Below are 17,483 nucleotides of genomic sequence, written 5' to 3'. Positions count from 1 at the left end.
GAATAATTTTGCTCTATCTGTTTTGACTCAGGACCATGACGGAAAGACAAAGGCTGATTTAATTTTCATTATTGATGACATAGTTTTATGTATCAATATTGGAAAAATTTGCGCAGTATATGGATGAGGTCTCTAATGGTAATAAAGGGGCAGAATGTACTGCAAAAGAGGCAGAAATTAGGCCCACCCTTGTTGTGTCAGAAACAAGCACCCCATGCAGTTGGCCCTGATGACACCTCCCACTTCGAGGTTGCTCAAATATACCAGTTCACTGCTCCATTGACCGAAACGGTAAAGTGGGATAAACTCGGTTGTAAACAGCACAAGCATATATGGCTTCACCCTGAGAGATGCATCATGGCCCCAGGTAAATGGGTACTGTGGATTGCCCGATGTGTTCACAAGTTCACACATGTAGGCAAGAGGGGAATGCCTGATCAAGTAAATCAAACTTGGTATGCTCCTTGAGTACCTCAAGTTGCAGAATAAATCTGTAAACAATGTATGGTGTACCTTTCAGAATCCAGGGACACTGACACAATAAACAGGGGCTCAAACCACACTGATAGATAGCATTTTGTACATTTACAGATAGACTTTATTGAATTACCTCCATGTGAAGGATATAAATGTGTACTAGTCATTACTGATGTGTGCTCATGATCCATTGAAGCATTTCCTTGATGAAAGAGACATGCAGTTACAGTAGCAAAATGTTTGTTAAAGGGAATACTCCCACAATTTGGGATCCTTTGGAAACTGTCTATCAATAATGGTAGCAATTTCACTGGTAAATTAATTAAAGGAATATGCAAATGCTTACAGGTGGATCAACATTTCTGCTGTAGCTACCATCCTCAGTCAGTGGGCCGAGGGGACAGAGTGAATGGAACAATTAAGAATAAACTTCACAAAATGTGTGAGGGAACTTGATTAAAGTGGAATAGGTGCTGCCTTTGGTTCTGATGACCATTCAAGTCACTGCTAATAGAACCATTGGCCTGTCCCCACTTGAAATTGAATAATTGAATGGGCCCTGTGTCTGTCATCTGATGCACCATGAGGAATTAAACAAATGGAGGTGCCCAACCTGGATGAGAACATATTGAATTATTGTATAGCCTTGACAAAAAGCTTCACTAAATATCATCAACAGGGAAAAGCCCAGAAAACGGTCATGGAGCTTAAAGCTACAACATTGAACACAGAGGCTGAATGGTGGTGTGGACATTTAAAAGAAAGAACTGTTTGGAATGTCAGTTTGAAGGACCAGTTCAGGTATTACCAGTCACCAACACAGCCATCATGACAAGAGGAAAGCCATATTGGATTCACACCTCTCACTGTAAGAAGGTGGCTTACAAAATAGAAAAAATAAAATCACTTAGAGACAGAATGAAGGGTTTGGATTGTCTCTTGTACTTGGCCTGACAGATGTGACTGTCATGAACACTGAAGCTGTTGGGTTTGTATGTTTGTCCAGATACTTGTCAAAATGTGTGTCCCTTTTACAAACTCCATTCAATGAAACAGAGATGAACTGTTACTTTAATTGGTCCAACGTTGGATATGTTTAGTTTCTGGTATAACGACGATTGAACTCGGAAACATAGACTCATTCCTTTCCTTTCAGTACAGCCAGAATAACACTGAGGGAAGATGGGAATATAGATTTCGAAACAACAAGAGTTTTCAGAGGATGGTATACCTCCATACAACAATAACCCCAGGGTTAAAGACTTAGTGTTGCCCCTTTGGAAGTTATCACTTGCCCAGGGAACTGGTAAAGCAGCATGGGAACTGATTAACATGGCATCAGCATTGGAAAAGGTAACAAACGAAATGGCATATACTCTTGATCAAACCCAATAAGCAAAATCTAAATTGTCAGCAAAATTGGTGGCAATCTGCACAGTAGCATTGCTAATCTCAATGGCTTTGGAATTTGTTTTATTAGAGAAAGGAGGCACGTGTGCCCTGATTGGACCAGAATGTTGCACTTGATAGATCACATCCGTGAGGTCACCAGGGAGATTAAGGAAGTGGGAGACCAGTTCCACAGTTATAATCCCACATTTGGCCAGTGGGGATGATGATGGGCTGCTGTCCTGCATTGTGGAGTGAGTATTGGTGTTAAAATATTGGCAGTCGTTCTTTTGTGATTACTGTTCTTTTGTGTTAGGACCCGTAGGAAGAGAATATTAGAAAATGGGTTCCTGATGGTGCAGACAAGGAAATAGGGATTTTGCTTTACTAAAGCTCTGAGACTGTATCATTATATGAATGTCTGAAATCATTTTGATTACTGTATTTGAAAGCAGCAGCTTATGAAATTATGAGGTCATCTAACGACAAAAAGGGAATATAGAAATATATTCAAAATGCTGAGATTTTTTAAGTATTTAATTTTAATTCTTAATGAGACAGAATAGAACCTGTATAATACCAGAGGGCTTTTCTATAAGATAAGTTTGTATGTGACATTTGATATGTTACTGTTGGTCTGTTTGAACCCGGTTGAGAAAGGTAAAGCTTTAGGTCTTGTGGGAACAATCAGTCACTCTGTGAGGAGGCTGGCGGGAGCCTGCAAGGAAAGAATTTGAGAGTTTTCTGAAGACCTTGTCCATTCACTCGGTGTTCTGAGCTGTTTTTGAGAAAGTGCAAGCCCGTTCTAGGCTGGATAATGAGCACAAATGAGGAAATGTGTGGTACACCCAGTCCAAACCCATTGTATTACGACCTGGGGAAGTTGCTAGAGTGATGGGAAACCCCTAATTTTCCAGAATGCCTGATGCCAAGGCCCTCCTGCTGGATGCTCCAGAAGACCACGAAGAGGAGTCATCCTTACCTGCTGTGGTATTGGTCAGGCCTGAATAGCACAAATCATTGGCTGTACAAGTAAACAGGATGACAGTGATTGTCAGGAATACCTCGGGGAGAGAGGGCACCCTCAGACAGGGGATGCTGATTGCACATCTTTTTCCAGTGACTGTAATGTTTAGTTTTCCAGTGAGAAAACCAGAAGACAGACCAGCTCCTGGATCAGGAGCTGAATCACCAAGTCATTCAGCGTTTGTATTTGGTATTTGGTATTTGGGGGTTGGAAAAAGAGACTGATGGAGAAGGTGTTAAAGTTGGAGTATGTCATTTCTACTGATGAATTTGATGTGTGTTTCTCCAAGAGTACTTGCCACACCATCCAAGTGACAGAGGACACCCCTTTCAGTGAAAGGTCTTGACAATTAGCAGCAGCAGAGGTGGAGGATGTTTGGCAGCATCTGCTGAAACTGAAGGAAGCTCAGATTATCACTGAGTCACAGAGCCCCTGTGTATCACCCGTAGTGGTGGTGGTGAAGAAGAATGGGAAGTTACAAATGTGTGTTGACTATCAGACTCTGAACAGGCATACAGTCCCCGACCAGTATACGGTTCCGAGGATCGGGGATGCACTGGCCTGCTTGAGTAGAGTGAAGTGGTTCAGTGTACTGGCCATAAGGAGTGGGTATCATCAGATACCCTGAGTGAAGCTGACAAGGAGAATATGGCATTCATTTGTCCACTTGGATTCTTTCAGTTTGAAAGAATGCCCCAGGGCATATCAGGAGTACCAGCTACCTTCCAGTATGTCATGGAGAAGACTGTTGGGGACATGAGCTTGCTTGAGGTACTGGTGTACCTGGATGATTTCATAATGTTCAGGTCCACCCTGGAAGAGCCTGAAATAAGGCTAACAACAATTTATTCACCTGTATCCTAACCTCGGTGAAATTGGATGCCACAGGCCACTGTTGGTTGGCAGCATTGTCTGCCTTTGATTTCAGCCTGAACGGGGAGCCGGAACACCGAAGTGGATGCATTGTCCTGATGTGAGCGTAAAGGGCTGGAAATGGACGGGAACTGGGAAAGTGTTCCTGCATCTGGAATTAAAGCAATGTGCCAATTCTCTGCTGTTGGAAAATCAGAGGCAGGCGATTACAGCATAGAGCTGTGGATCATCTGGCAGTTTCTGCTTGCACCATTTCACAAGCTTACTGCAACTTGACCACTCTGAATATGAAGCAGTTGCCAGCGTTGAGTCCTGGGTCAGTGGCCGTCGTTCAGTGAGATGACCTTTGTATAGGTTCTGTTTGGTCAGCATTTGCAAAAGGGGATATGGGCCAAGTTGAAAAGATGAATCACCCTGCCATTTCTCTACTCCGGACAGAATGGAACAAACTGGCTTTGAGGAAGCTGGTTCTATACCTGGTTATGTCTCCTTCAGACAGGCTTCACCATTCCCAGCTGATTCTGCCTGAGAAGTATCGAGGATTGTGTTGAAGTCACTTCATGATGATTCAGGGCATTTGGGGTTTGGCAAGATCCATGGATTGGTCAGAGATCAATGAATGAAGCCTGAGGTCAAAGAGTACTGTAATTTGTGCATTTGATGTATTCAGAGGAAGACACTTCCTATGAGGGTCGCTCCCTTGTCACATTTACAGAGTGCAGACCACTTGATCTGGTGTGTTTGTATTTCCTCTCCATAGAGCCTGATCCCAGCAACACAGCGAATGTCTTTGTTATCACTGATCACTACACCAGATATGCTCAACATTCCCTACAAAGGATCAGAGAACATCCACCATGGCCAAAATGCGATGGGAGAAATGTTTTGTTCCTTATGGCCTTCCAAGATAGATACACAGTGATCAGGGAAGCCATTTGGAGAGTAGGCTCATACATTAGTTACTGGGCATACTTGGAGTTGATAAGTCGATGACCACGCCTTATCACCCCTGGGGTGATCCCCAGCCTGAGAAGTTCAACCTGACATTACTAGACATGCTCAGAACCCTGGTGTCAACAAGAGGAACAAATGGAGTCAGAATACAGATTCACAGGGTGAGGAAATGGGGGTGTGGTATATGTTACCTTATGCAAACTACCCAATAACTAATGAAGAGATTCCTCAACATCCCCATGCGAACTCAAATGTAATGGGGTGGATACTATGTATTCATGTAGCAGAGGATAGTCAGACTTGCAGTTTGTAAATGAAGGGAAACTGGGCTCCAAAGGAATTGAGGATGAAGCTGAGCTGAGTTAGTGACAGGGGGATCTGAGTTGTGGAAGTCTCTACCACTTACAAATGGATTGGAGGTCATGACATTACAAAATTCCTTTGAGAACAGTGTTATTAATTTTGGGTTGGTAAATTTCCAAGTCATGAAGACATGGCTATTTCTGGTGGGAGGAGAGTGTACCACCCCTGGTTAAAATTGTACTGCTAATGTTGTAGGGTATTTCATTTCATGGTTTTCTGAAGTGGGAGATGGAGAGAAGAAAAGCTCGAGAGAACCGGCTATGGGATTCGATCCAGCAGGAATAAGCGACTCAATGCAACAGGAATGCACAATGTGATGGATTCCAACAGTGGGAATTCTGCTGGTGATTGGTGACTAGGAGTTGGCGCCATGAGTACATGGGACACATCCAGCTTTTGGAAGATTTGAGCTCTAACCTTGTGCACGTTTGACTGCTTTAAATATAATGGACCTTCTTATTTTTTTCCTTTGTTCCTTTTTTCTTTAATAGTAGCTTGGTTAAGTTAACATTCATCAATATACTTTCTTTTTTATATAGATATTTTTATTGAAGCAAAAAAAACATATTTTTATAAACATATACACATAAGAAAAACAAACAAACAAAAACAGACAAAATACTCCCCCCTCCATCCACAACCCTGGTATGGTAAAAATTTCTTCCTCGTTCAAAATTGAAATATAGCAAAAATAATATTCGATCAAGTAAGGTATGAGGTCCTAATGTGTATTAGTAAAGTGTATATTACTACACTAAGCAGATAGTAGGAGCACGGGAAGACAGGTATCCATACTAATTCAGTAGCCGAGGAGATGTAATAATGGTAATAAGGCCAAAAAGGAGCCCCATATTTTTTCATATGTTGCTGGATTCCTCCTCACACTGTACAAGATCTGTTCAGGTTTGCTGCAGGATATTAATTTGTTTAACCACTGCCTCTGTGTGGGAGGAAATTCAGATTTCCAGTTTTGTAGGATACACTTGTTTCCAGCTGTATCTGCAAGCAAATGAAGTATTTTTTATTGTAATTCATATTAAGACCTTGTAGATCCCCCAGAATCCAGACCCTAGGATCAACTGAAATTTCATTTTTTATAATATCTGAGGTTATTCTAACAATATATTTCCAAAAGTCTTCCAGATAAGAGCAATTCCAAAGCATATGAAGTAAGTCTCCATCACAAGATTTACATCTCTGACAATTAGGAGAGGTGTTATGGTATATTTTGTGCAGTCTACGTGGGATGTATTAGGTCCTGGTAAAGATATTAAACTGTATTTGTCTATGTTTAGTTGAAATTAACACAGTTTGAGACATTTGAAGGATATTTCAACAATCAGCATCATTGTAATTGCATTCAAGATCTGATTTCCACTTTTTTTAATATCACTCAGTATAGATTGGCAAGTTACTGTTGCAAACATTGTACAAGGGATGGTAATGACTTTTCTGGATCAGACAGGAAAATTAAGAGATCGTAGGCATAAAGGGCTAGTTTGTGTTCATTTGAGCCAAATTTAATGCCGGTAATGGTGGAATTAGAAGGAATAGCAACAGCCAGCGACTCAATAGCTATTAAGAACAGTAGCGGAACACTTGGACAGCACTGGCGGACTCTTCTGGATAGCAGGAAGGTACCTAACTGGACTCCATTAGTTAGAATTTGAGCTTTAGGACCAGCAGAAATTGTTTTAATGTATTGAATAAATCTCTCTCCAAAATTCATTGCTTTAAAAGTTTGCAAAAGGAAGGTAGGTTCTATCCTGTCAAACGCCTTCTCTTCATCTATTGACATTATCAACATGGGATCATTTTGCATATGAGCCTCTTCCATTATGTTATCATTAAATTACATTACATTACATTATCAGATCCATATTGATTTCTGACAAAACCTGTCTGATCAGCATTAATGATTTTAGGGATAATGTCATCTATTCTTAATGCAATTAATTTTGATAAAATCTTGTAATCTGAATTCAAAAGACTAAGGGGCTGATAAGAAGTACATTTTTGACGGTCTTTCTCAGGTTTTGGCAGAAATGTTATTGTAGCCATTTCCAAGAACTAGGCAGAGTTTTATTAATCAGTGCCTCCTTAGACATATTTGTTAAAGACATTAGAAGCTTATCTGAAAAGGCTTTAAAGTATTCAATTCAAAAGCCATCTGGCCCCGGAGCTTAAATGTTCTGTAGAGACTTCATAGCACCAAGAACCTCTTCTTCAGATATTTCAGAGTCAAGACGATCTTTATCCTTGGGATCTAACTAGGCAGATTTAATGAGTTCAAGAAACATGTTGCTTTTGTATTTTCTACATCATGATCGGTCTTATATAGCATTTCATGAAACTTCCTGAATTCTTGCTTTATGTCCTGTGGGTTAATGACGGATCTGCCATTATCCGTAACAACAGATTGTATAAATCTAACGGTCTCTTCCTTTTTTATTTGCCAGGCAAGTAGCTTAGTAGTTTTGTTTCCGAATTCGTAATACTGATAGTTAGTTCTGGTCATATCTGCCTCAGCTTTACTTGTACATAAATTATTGTACTGAATACATTTTAAAGTCAGTGTATTAATTATTTTTTCACCTTTAGTAAAAGGATGTTCACATTCAAGATTTCTAAACTCTTCCTCTAGAGATACAAGAGTTTTCCTTTTTCATCTTATGTGTGGTATATGAAAGGACTTGTTCTCTCATATATGCTTTTAAATCCTCCCATATGTTAGTGTAGGATGAAAAATTTGAATTAGTTTCCATAAATAAATCAATGAGGCCATTCATAAAACTGAGAAATTCGGGATCATTAAGCATATGTGTTTTAAATCTTCAACTATAAGATGATGACTGTGTAATATCCATTCTCCAAGTCATCTTTATTGGATTATGGTCAGAGAGTATAGCTGGTAGGTAGGAGCATTCAATAACCCTGGATACCATACTTTGGGATATTAAAAACATACCAATTCTAGAATAGGAGTCGTGGCTATTTGAAAAGAAGGAAAAGTCCTTTACATTTGGATTAAGTTGATGCCAAATATCACAAAACCCCAGATCCCTCATGCCCTGATCCAGGATCGATGCTGCCCTTGAACGATTAAATGATCTTGGTGTGGATCGATCCACTGCTGGGTCTAAGACCAAATTGAAGTCACCACCAACCAGACAGTGGTCCAAAGCAGTCGTATGTTTTAATACCAAATCATTAAAATGAATGGGATTGTCATGGTTGGGGCCATATACATTAATCAGAGTGACCCTGCTCATATTTAGTTCACAATTATCTAAAGTAGTCTTGTCCTTTTCTGTTGATATTGATTTAAAACTCAAGTTTTTATTGACGAGTATAGCTACTCCCCTTGCTTTTGTGGTAAATGAAGAATAGTAAACATGTCCAACCCAATCCCTTTTTAACTTTACATGTTCTGTGTCAGAAATGTGAGTCTCTTGTATAAACACTATATCAGTGAAATGTCTCTTTAAATATGTAAGAAATTTTTTCCTCTTAATTGGAGAATTAATCTCCCTTACGTTCAAGGAGATTATTTTAAGTTGACTGGTCATACCTTAAAGAAAAAAAAGATACCTCAGAGCATAATGATAGTGTGAGAACTGTAAGAATGAGAGTAATTAAGAAACAGAACCAGACCATATCCCCGTGTGAGACCCACCCGTTGACTAAACATCCCCGGTGGGTAGGCTATTCTCTCTAAATATGCAAGGGTTCTCAACAGTTACAGAAAAATATAGCAGCATTCAACCACATTAATTAAGAATTCTATGTTCTACAGCCTCTAACCAAGTACATTCGATGCCGAGGAGCATGCACATAAAACTTGGCAAAGCAACTAGAACAGAACTCAGACTACAACATATAAAAATGTTTAGTAAAAGGAACACCATGAATCAAAAACATCTCAAGGCACGAGTTTGAGATTAAATGTCATCAAAAATTAAGGAGACACACTTTCCTCAGTAGCCAGGTGGGGAATTATCCATATTGAGAAACTTACTCATGTTCTCATATCGTCATAGCAATACATCCAAAGTAAAAGTCACTCAATGCATAGAGTGCTTAAGCATCACAGTAACCCGTCCATTGAGCACGGAGCAAGAGGACTATCAGTCATTATTGTCGATAACTTTCAAAAACTCCATTACTGCATCAGGAGTAACAAACCACTTGGTGACTCCCTTATGCTTAATCCAAAGTTTAGCTGGATAGTGCAGGGAATAATCAGTGCCCCTTTCCCATAGGGTCTTCATAACCTCTTTGAAGGTGTCCTTAAGGCGTTGCAATCTCGGACTACAGTCGGAAAATATGTAAATCCTGTTATTTTCATAGTGAATCACTCCTTTCTGCCTGGCCAGATGCATAATCTTCTCCTTGTTCTTGTTCTTAAAATTGAGGAGCTTTGTGATTATAGGTCTCGGTCTCCGTGAGTAATCACCACCGCTGGGGAATTTTCCCAGGCGGTGGGATCTCTCACAGGTGATGGGAGTAGGAAAGTTTTCGACGCCAAAAATTTCTGATAGGATTCATTCCAAAAATGCAGCTGCATCGCAAGCTTCAGCTTTCTGAGGGAGATTCAGTATATTAATATAGTTCCGCCTACTCCAGTTTTCCAGTCGTCCACCTTGTCTTTCAACAATTGCACCTCTTTCTCCAATTTCTTGATGTGCGTGGTGACTCCTATTATGTTGTCTTCATTGGCAAATACACGCCCCTTCATTTCTTCAACTTGGTCAGCTAATGCAGATTCTACATTAATTAGTGAGGTTTGGCAGTTAATCATTTTAGTGTCGATTTGTGTTGATAATTCTACCTCGCTTTCCCAAATGACTGTCTCGAGGGATAGCTTCCCCCCTTTTCCAGAGTCAGACACCATCTTAATAGAATACAAAGGTCTGGTTGTTCCTTCTTACCTCTAAGATTATACCTCGCCACACACCACTAGCAAGTGAGATGTGTTTTAAAAATTTTAGGAATGTGGTTTTACCAATAACATCGCAAAATAAAGATAACTATTGAGACACACTCAGGGAGCTCACACTAGCATGTCTTACCTCGTTGCTGCCTCACGTGACTTATCAGTATACTTTCTTCATAGTTGTATGCAATGTACAATCCGTTATTTCTTGCCGTGTACGATCTGCGATTTCTTGCCAACAGGCTGATTGCACAGTATTCACACAGATCAGGGCTCGGGTGGTCGAGACAGCACAACCTCCTGGTTTTGGTGGGACCCAGGTCACACTGACCCTCGACAGGCAGAGTCTGTGAGAAGTGGTTTTCTCACCGCTGAGTCCGGTGGCCGCTGGTGAGGGGCTAACGAGCCGGATCTCCAGTACACCCGGTAAAAAGAGGTTTCATTGATATATGACATGGCTTTGAGTACTGTAACTGCAAAGTGGAGGAACTGACTTCCAAGACAGGCACAGATTTGCTTGAAAACCTATAAAAATAAACTAACTTTGTAAGCTGTAAATCAGAAGCAGCCTGTCATCCATGAGGAATGGAAGTGCTTCCCCTTCCAAGTAATGAACACACCTTTGAACAGATCCACTCTGTGCCTACGTTCCTCCTGTAACGAATACTGGATCCCCTTGGAAATGTCTCAATTGTGCACATGAAGGTCTTTTTGCTAGGGTCTGCCTACAACCCAGATGATCAGGTTGTATCAAAAACTTCATTACCCATTGCAATTTGCCTATTGCCACAATAGGTCAACAGCAGATGCAATCTCAATGGCTTTTTGCACAGCCTTAGATCACATGGACAATACAATCATCTAAGTGTGGATGCTCCTCCTCGACTACAGCTCAGCATTTAACACTATTTAACACCATCATTCCCACAATCCTGATTGAGAAGTTACAGCACCTGGGCCTCTGAATCTCCCCCTGCAATTGGATCCTCAACTTCCTAACTGGAAGAGCACAATCTGTGCGGATTGGTGATATCTCCTCCTCGCTGACGATCAACACTGGTGCACCTCAGGGATGTGTGCTTAGCGCACTGCTTTACTATCTATATAACCATGACTGTGTTGCTAGGTATAGCTCAAGTACCATCTATAAATTTGCTCATGATAAAACCATTGTTGGTAGAATTTCAGATGGAGATAAGACGGTGTACAGGAATGAAATAAGCAAACTAGTGGAGTGGTGTCACAACAACATTGCCTTCAACATCAGTACGACGAAGGAGCTGATTGTGGTTCTCAGAAAGATGAAAATGAAGGAACACACACCAATCCTCAGAGAGGGATCAGAAGTGGAGAGAATGAGCAGTTTCAAGTTCCTGGATGTCAAGATCTCTGAGGATCCACCTGGTCCAAATATATCGATGCGGTTATATAGAAGGCAAGACTGTGACTGTACTTCATTAGAAGTTTGAAGAGATTTGGTGGGGAGCTTTCTGACAGGCTGCATCACCCTCTAGTATGGGGGTGGGGAGGTGTCTATTGCACTGGACTGAAAAAAGCTGCAGAGAGTTTGTAAATTTAGTCGGCTCCATCTCTGGCGCAAGGCTACAAAGGACACAGGACATCTTCAAGGAGCGGTGTTTCAGAAAGGCAACATCCATTATTAAGGACCTCCAGCACCCATGGCATGCCCTTTTCTCACTGTTACCATCAGGTAGGAGGTACAGAAGCCTGAAGGCTCACACTCAGTGATTCAGGAACAGCTTCTTCTCCTCTGACATCCAATTCCTTTCTTTTTCTTTTTCAATATTTTTACTAATTTCTACATAGAAGAATACAGAGTTCAAGAAAATACATATTATAAAACAAAAGAAAGACATACTAATACCAAATACATTATATTTGAATCACATTGATAAACTCCTTACCCTATATTCATGTATATTGGATTAATTTGTATGTTGAGGTATGAATAATCTTTTATATATTAATAGGAAAGAAAATCTATACACACTACCAAAGCTGAAGCTGTTTGGTAAAGAAAAAAAAAACCTTATCAAATAGTGAAATATGCTATTAACCAGCATCTGTACTTATCCAGGAAATCAAAGGTATGGAAAATATTCCAGAAACAGTCCCCACAAATTTTGAAAATCTTGGTTAGATTTGGAAAGTTTATAACGAGTCTTTTCTAAATTTAAGGATGCCATAACATCCCATAACCACTGAGTGTGAGTAGGCGGAGCAGCATCTGCCCATTTAAGCAAGAGCGCCCTCCTGGCCATAAGCGAGATAAAAGCCAGAATGTGCAAGTCAGATGTCTTCAGAATGGTATCTTTCCCAGCAATACCAAATAAGGCGGTCAAAGGATTAAGCTTAAAATTTACTTTAAAAAGTACAGAAAAAGCTTGCAATACTTACTTCCAATATTTTTCAAGACTTGGACATGTCCAAAACATATGAATGAATGAAGCTTCTCCATTGTTACACCTACACAGTAGGGAGATATATCAATATAAAAATGAAATAGCTTATCCTTGGTCATATAAGCCTTATGGACCACTTTATATTGTAGGAGGGAATGACGATCACATAACAATGAAATATTAACCAGTTTAAAAAATTCATTCCAAGTTTCTTCAGAAATTGGAGTCGGTAAATCTTGTTCCCAAAAAATTTTGATTTTGTCTAAAGAATCATTTCTCATTCCCATCAGCATATCATAAAAATTGGATATTGAACCATTATGAAAAGGTTTCAAATTAAGAATTTAATCTAATAAGTTCTTATCAGGACTTTTAGGAAATGTATATAATTGAGATCGCAGAAAGCTCTAATTTGTAAATACCAAAGGAGTGTGTTTTTGGTAAACTATATTTAGTTGACAGTTGTTCAAACGAAGAAAGATTTCCTCCAATAAACAGATCCTGGAGACATTTAATACCCAATCTATCCCATTGTTTAAAAACTACATCAGTCACAGAGGGCTTAAAAAATAATTAAGAAAAATGGGACTAGAAAGGGAAAATCTCAATAAAACGAAGTGTTTTCTAAATTGTATCCAGATCTTCAAGGTATGTTTAACTACCACATTTTCAGTTATTTTACTTAAAGATAAAGGAAGTGAAGATCCCAAAAGAGAGATTATAGAGAATTCATTAACAGAGTTAGCTTCTAAAGAAACCCATCCTGGACAGTAATATAATATAACCAAAACATAAGATTCCATATATTAACTGCCCAATAATAAATACTAAAATTTGGTAAATCTAAACCTCCATTCTTTTCAACTTTCTGGAGATGAACTTTTTTCAGTCGAGGATGTTAATTTTTCCATATATAAGAGGATAAAATAGAGTCAAGAGAATCAAAAAAGGATTTAGGAATAAAGACGGGTAAGCCCTGGAAGAGGTATATAAATTTGGGTAAGATATTCATTTTAATGGAATTAATTCAGCCAATCAATGATAACAAAAGAGGTGACCAATTTGATAATGTTCTTTTTATATAATTTAATAAAGTAAGAAAATTATCTTTAAATAAGTATTTATAATTCTTAGTAATTGTTACACCCAAATAAGTAAATTGGTTTCTAACAATTTTAAAAAGGGTTAGTATTAGTTGATACCAAATTATTCAAAAGAAAAAGTTCACTCTTATGTAGGTTCAATTTATATCCAGGAAACTGGATAAAACGAGAGAGTAGAGAAAGTGCAGAAGGTAATGAAGTCTCAACATTAGAAATAAAAAACAATAAGTCATCCGCATAAAGTGAAACTTTGTGGGTAGTACCATTCTGCAAAATACCAGTGATATCACTAGATTCTCGAAAGGCAATACCTAACGGTTCTAAGGCCAGGTCAAAGAGCAAAGGGCTCAAACAAAAACCTTGTATGGTACCATGTTTTAGAGAATTTGGAGAAGGAAGGCTGAGAATCGGAGCGGGAGTGCGGCGGGAGCCATTTTGATTTTTTCTTCTTCTCATCGGAGTTAAGAGAGGTGGGACTGTACAGGCGTGATGTTGGGCAGTGAAGCAGGGAAGATTTAAAAGGAACACAGCCTTAAGCAGCGGGCAGCGTTGTTTTGCAGGCGGCGGAGTGAGTCAGGAGCAGAGTGTAGGCTTAAGGGCTTGGGCTCAATGGGCAGGCGGAAATGTGCAAGGCAAGGTAGGTTTAGGTTTCAATTTTTCATGTTATTTGAGGAAAGTGGGAAGTATGAGTGTGAGGGCAGCTTGTTGTTCTCGGTGTCAGATGTGGGAGGTCCTGGTGTCTCCTAGCCTCCCGGACGTCCATATCTGCACCAGGTGAACCGAGCTGCAGCTCCTGAGGGACCGAGTTAGGGAACTGGAGGTGCAGCTCGATGACCTTCGCCTGGTCAGGGAGAGTGAGGAGTTGATAGAGAGGATTTACTGGCAGGTGGTCACACCGGGGCCACAGGAGGCAGACGTGGGTCACGGTTAGATGGGGGAAGGGGAAGAGTCAGTTACTAGAGAGTACCCCAGTGGCTGTACCCCTTGACAACAAGAACACCTGTTTGGTTACTGTTGGGGGGGGGGCAGCCTACCTGGGGGAAGCAACAGTGGCCGTGCCTCTGGCACAGAGTCCGGCCCTGTAGTTTAGAAGGGTAGGGAAATGAAGAGGAAGGCAGTAACAATAGGGGACTCGATAACTAGGGGGTCAGATAGGCATTTCTGTGGACGCAGTCAGGCGACCCGGATGGTAGTTTGCCTCCCTGGTGCCAGGGTCCGGGATGTTTCTGATCACGTCCAAAATATCCTGAGGTGGGAGGGTGAGGAGCCAGAGGTTGTGATGCACATAGGTACCAATGACATAGGTAGGAAAAGGTAAGAGGTCCTCAAAGGAGAATATAGGGAGTTAGGAAGGGAGTTGAGAAGAAGGACCGCAAAGGTAGTAATCTCGGGATTACTGCCTGTGCCACTCGACAGTGAGAGTAGGAATAGAATGAGGTGGAGGATAAATACGTGGCTGAGGGATTGGACCAGGGGGCAGGGATTCAAGGGGGCAGGGGACAAGGATCATTGGGGCCTCTTTTGGGGCAGGTGTGACCTGTACAAAAAAGACAGGTTGCACTTGAATCCTCGGGGGACAAATATCCTGGCGGGGAGATTTGCAAAGGCTACTGGTGAGACTTTAAATTAGAATGGTTGAGGGGTGGGAATCAAATTAAAGAGACTAGGAGAGAGGAGGTTAGTTCACAAATAGAGAAAGCTGGTAGACAGTGTGTGAGGGAGGATAGGCAGGTGACAGAGAAGGGAAGCACTCAGAACGAAGACGTAAGGGAGAAGGAAGAAAAAGATAATAAAGTTGTTTGCACCGTTAGGGATAAACAGAGAGAAAGAGATGGAGAGTTTCTTAAATGCATCTATTTTAATGCTAGGAGCATTGTAAGAAAGGTGTATGAGCTTAGATCATGGATTGATACCTGGAAGTATGTTGTTGTAGCTATTAGTGAAACATGGTTGCAGAAGGGGTATGGTTGGTAACTAAATATTTCTGTATTTCATTGTTTCATGTGTGATAGAATCAGAGGGGCAAGAGGAGGAGGTGTTGCATTGCTTGTCAGAGAAAATACTACAGCTGTGCTTTGGCAGGATAGATTAGAGGGCTTGTCTATGTAGAATTGATGTGACTTGGACACCGCAGTACATTGTACAACCACGTTTATTCACCAGACCTCCATTTTCTATAACCCTCGTTCTGACTTCATACGCACTCTGACCTACGAATACTCACACAGTACATTACATCCCCTTCTCAAGATTTTTTACAACACTGAATTGTCAAAACAATGCTTTTCAACATTGCAACAGCCATGAAACAAAAAAAATCTTAACTTCTTATACTGTATTCTACATTGTATCTTATAATACTAACAGCAGTATATATTCTTTTACTAACATAGACTAATAAACCTTTTATTTCACACGGATCTTATAGTATGTGCAACTTTGCCTCAAACTGTGTGAGACTGTAGGTAGATCTAGTCTCTGTATCTAGCTGGAAGTTTGACTTGTCTCCCAGACCGTATGCGATAGAACTGTGACTGTTCTTGTCCTTCATCAGAGTCAGTCTCTCGAGTGACTTCTGTGTCTTTGCGGTCTGAATTTCCACCTTGGTCGGTCTGCGCTGAACCTTCACCTTCATTGCGTTGTGGGGTTTTGTCGCGCCCCTCACTCTTGGTGTCGTTTGTTTCCATGTCTGTATCTATGGAAATGTCCTGTGCATCTGTATGTGGAAACTCCCTCTCGCCTGTCTTCAGCAGATGCTTCCTGTTCCTCCTGTAGACTCTTCCACCCGGCGTGTGAACTATGAAGGATCTTGGTTGCTGATGCCTGTAAACAATCACAGCTGGCTTCCAGGGGTCTCCTGTCTGTATTCTGACATTTTCACCTGTATGCAAATCTGACAACTGTCTTGTATGTCTGTCATAGTAGCTCGTTTGCTTTATTTGCTTGTACTTTTGCTTGTCAAGTACTTGAATATTACCTTCAGGAGTCAGTAGAGTTGTGGATGTTGGCAGTTTCGACTTCAGATGATGTCCCACCAACCGCTGTGCAGGAGAGAACCCCACACCCTCAATCGGTATTCAAGCAGAGCAATGTACAGGTCACCGTTGCTGCTCTGTGCCTTCTTGAGCATGTTCTTCACAGTTTGTACAGTTCTCTCTGCTTGTCCATTAGACTGAGCGCGTCCCAGACTAGAAGTAACATGTTGAAATTCCCAGCTTTCTGAGAACCCTCTGAACTCACCACTGGCATATTGTGGACCATTGTCACCAACGACAATATCTGGAATACCATGTCTTGCGAATGTCGACTTCATTGCGATAATGACACCTTGACTGGAGGTGTCACTTAACTTGGTGATCTCCGGATATTTTGAATACTAGTCCACGCAAAGCAGATATTCTGCACTATTGTAGTGAAAGAGATCTGTGCCAATCTTTTCCCATGGTCTTCCTGGTAGTGGGTGGGGAAGCAAAGGCTCTCTTGGATTGCTGTTTTTGTTTTCATTACAGACAGCACATTGAGACACAACGTCCTCTATCTGAGTTGACATTCTTGGCCAATAGAGAATGTCTCTTGCTCTTTCTTTACATTTCACTATCCCCAAGTGTGACTCATGAATTCTGTTGAGCATTTCCTGTCTCATTTGGTTTGGTACGATGAGTTTTGCTGCTTTGAACATTAGTCATGATGCATAGCTGATTTCCTCTTTAAATGTCCAGTATTTCTGTATTTCTTTTGGAATATCTTTACTTTATGTTGGTCATCCATTCATTGTAATGTCTCTTAGCATTTGCAGTTCAGGATCTTCTGCAGTTGCTTTCCTGAACATGTTCAACTTCTCCTCAGAGATGGGTAGCTGAGGTGTAACCCAGTTGACCTCCAGCTCTCTTCCTAGCAACTCTTCCTTTTGCTCTTTGAGGTAAGCACGGCTCAAAGCA

At 40.7% G+C, this 17,483-nt stretch overlaps 1 protein-coding gene across 1 annotated transcript in view; it reads right to left on the bottom strand.

Annotated features, from left to right (window-relative positions):
* LOC132400802 (uncharacterized) overlaps positions 1-16,858 on the bottom strand; it is a 34,600-nt gene extending 17,742 nt beyond the window's left edge. Inside the window, exon 1 of the mRNA XM_059982217.1 lies at positions 16,786-16,858. Coding sequence (XP_059838200.1) covers positions 16,786-16,858 — 73 coding nt within the window. The remainder of the gene's footprint in view (positions 1-16,785) is intronic.
* Between the last annotated feature and the right edge of the window lie 625 nt (positions 16,859-17,483).

Source organism: Hypanus sabinus, chromosome 1 (assembly GCF_030144855.1).
Source record: "Hypanus sabinus isolate sHypSab1 chromosome 1, sHypSab1.hap1, whole genome shotgun sequence".
In the NCBI taxonomy this organism is placed as follows: domain Eukaryota; kingdom Metazoa; phylum Chordata; class Chondrichthyes; order Myliobatiformes; family Dasyatidae; genus Hypanus; species Hypanus sabinus.
The sequence above is the reverse complement of the archived record's forward strand: the minus strand, read 5'-3'. Positions and strand labels throughout refer to the sequence as shown.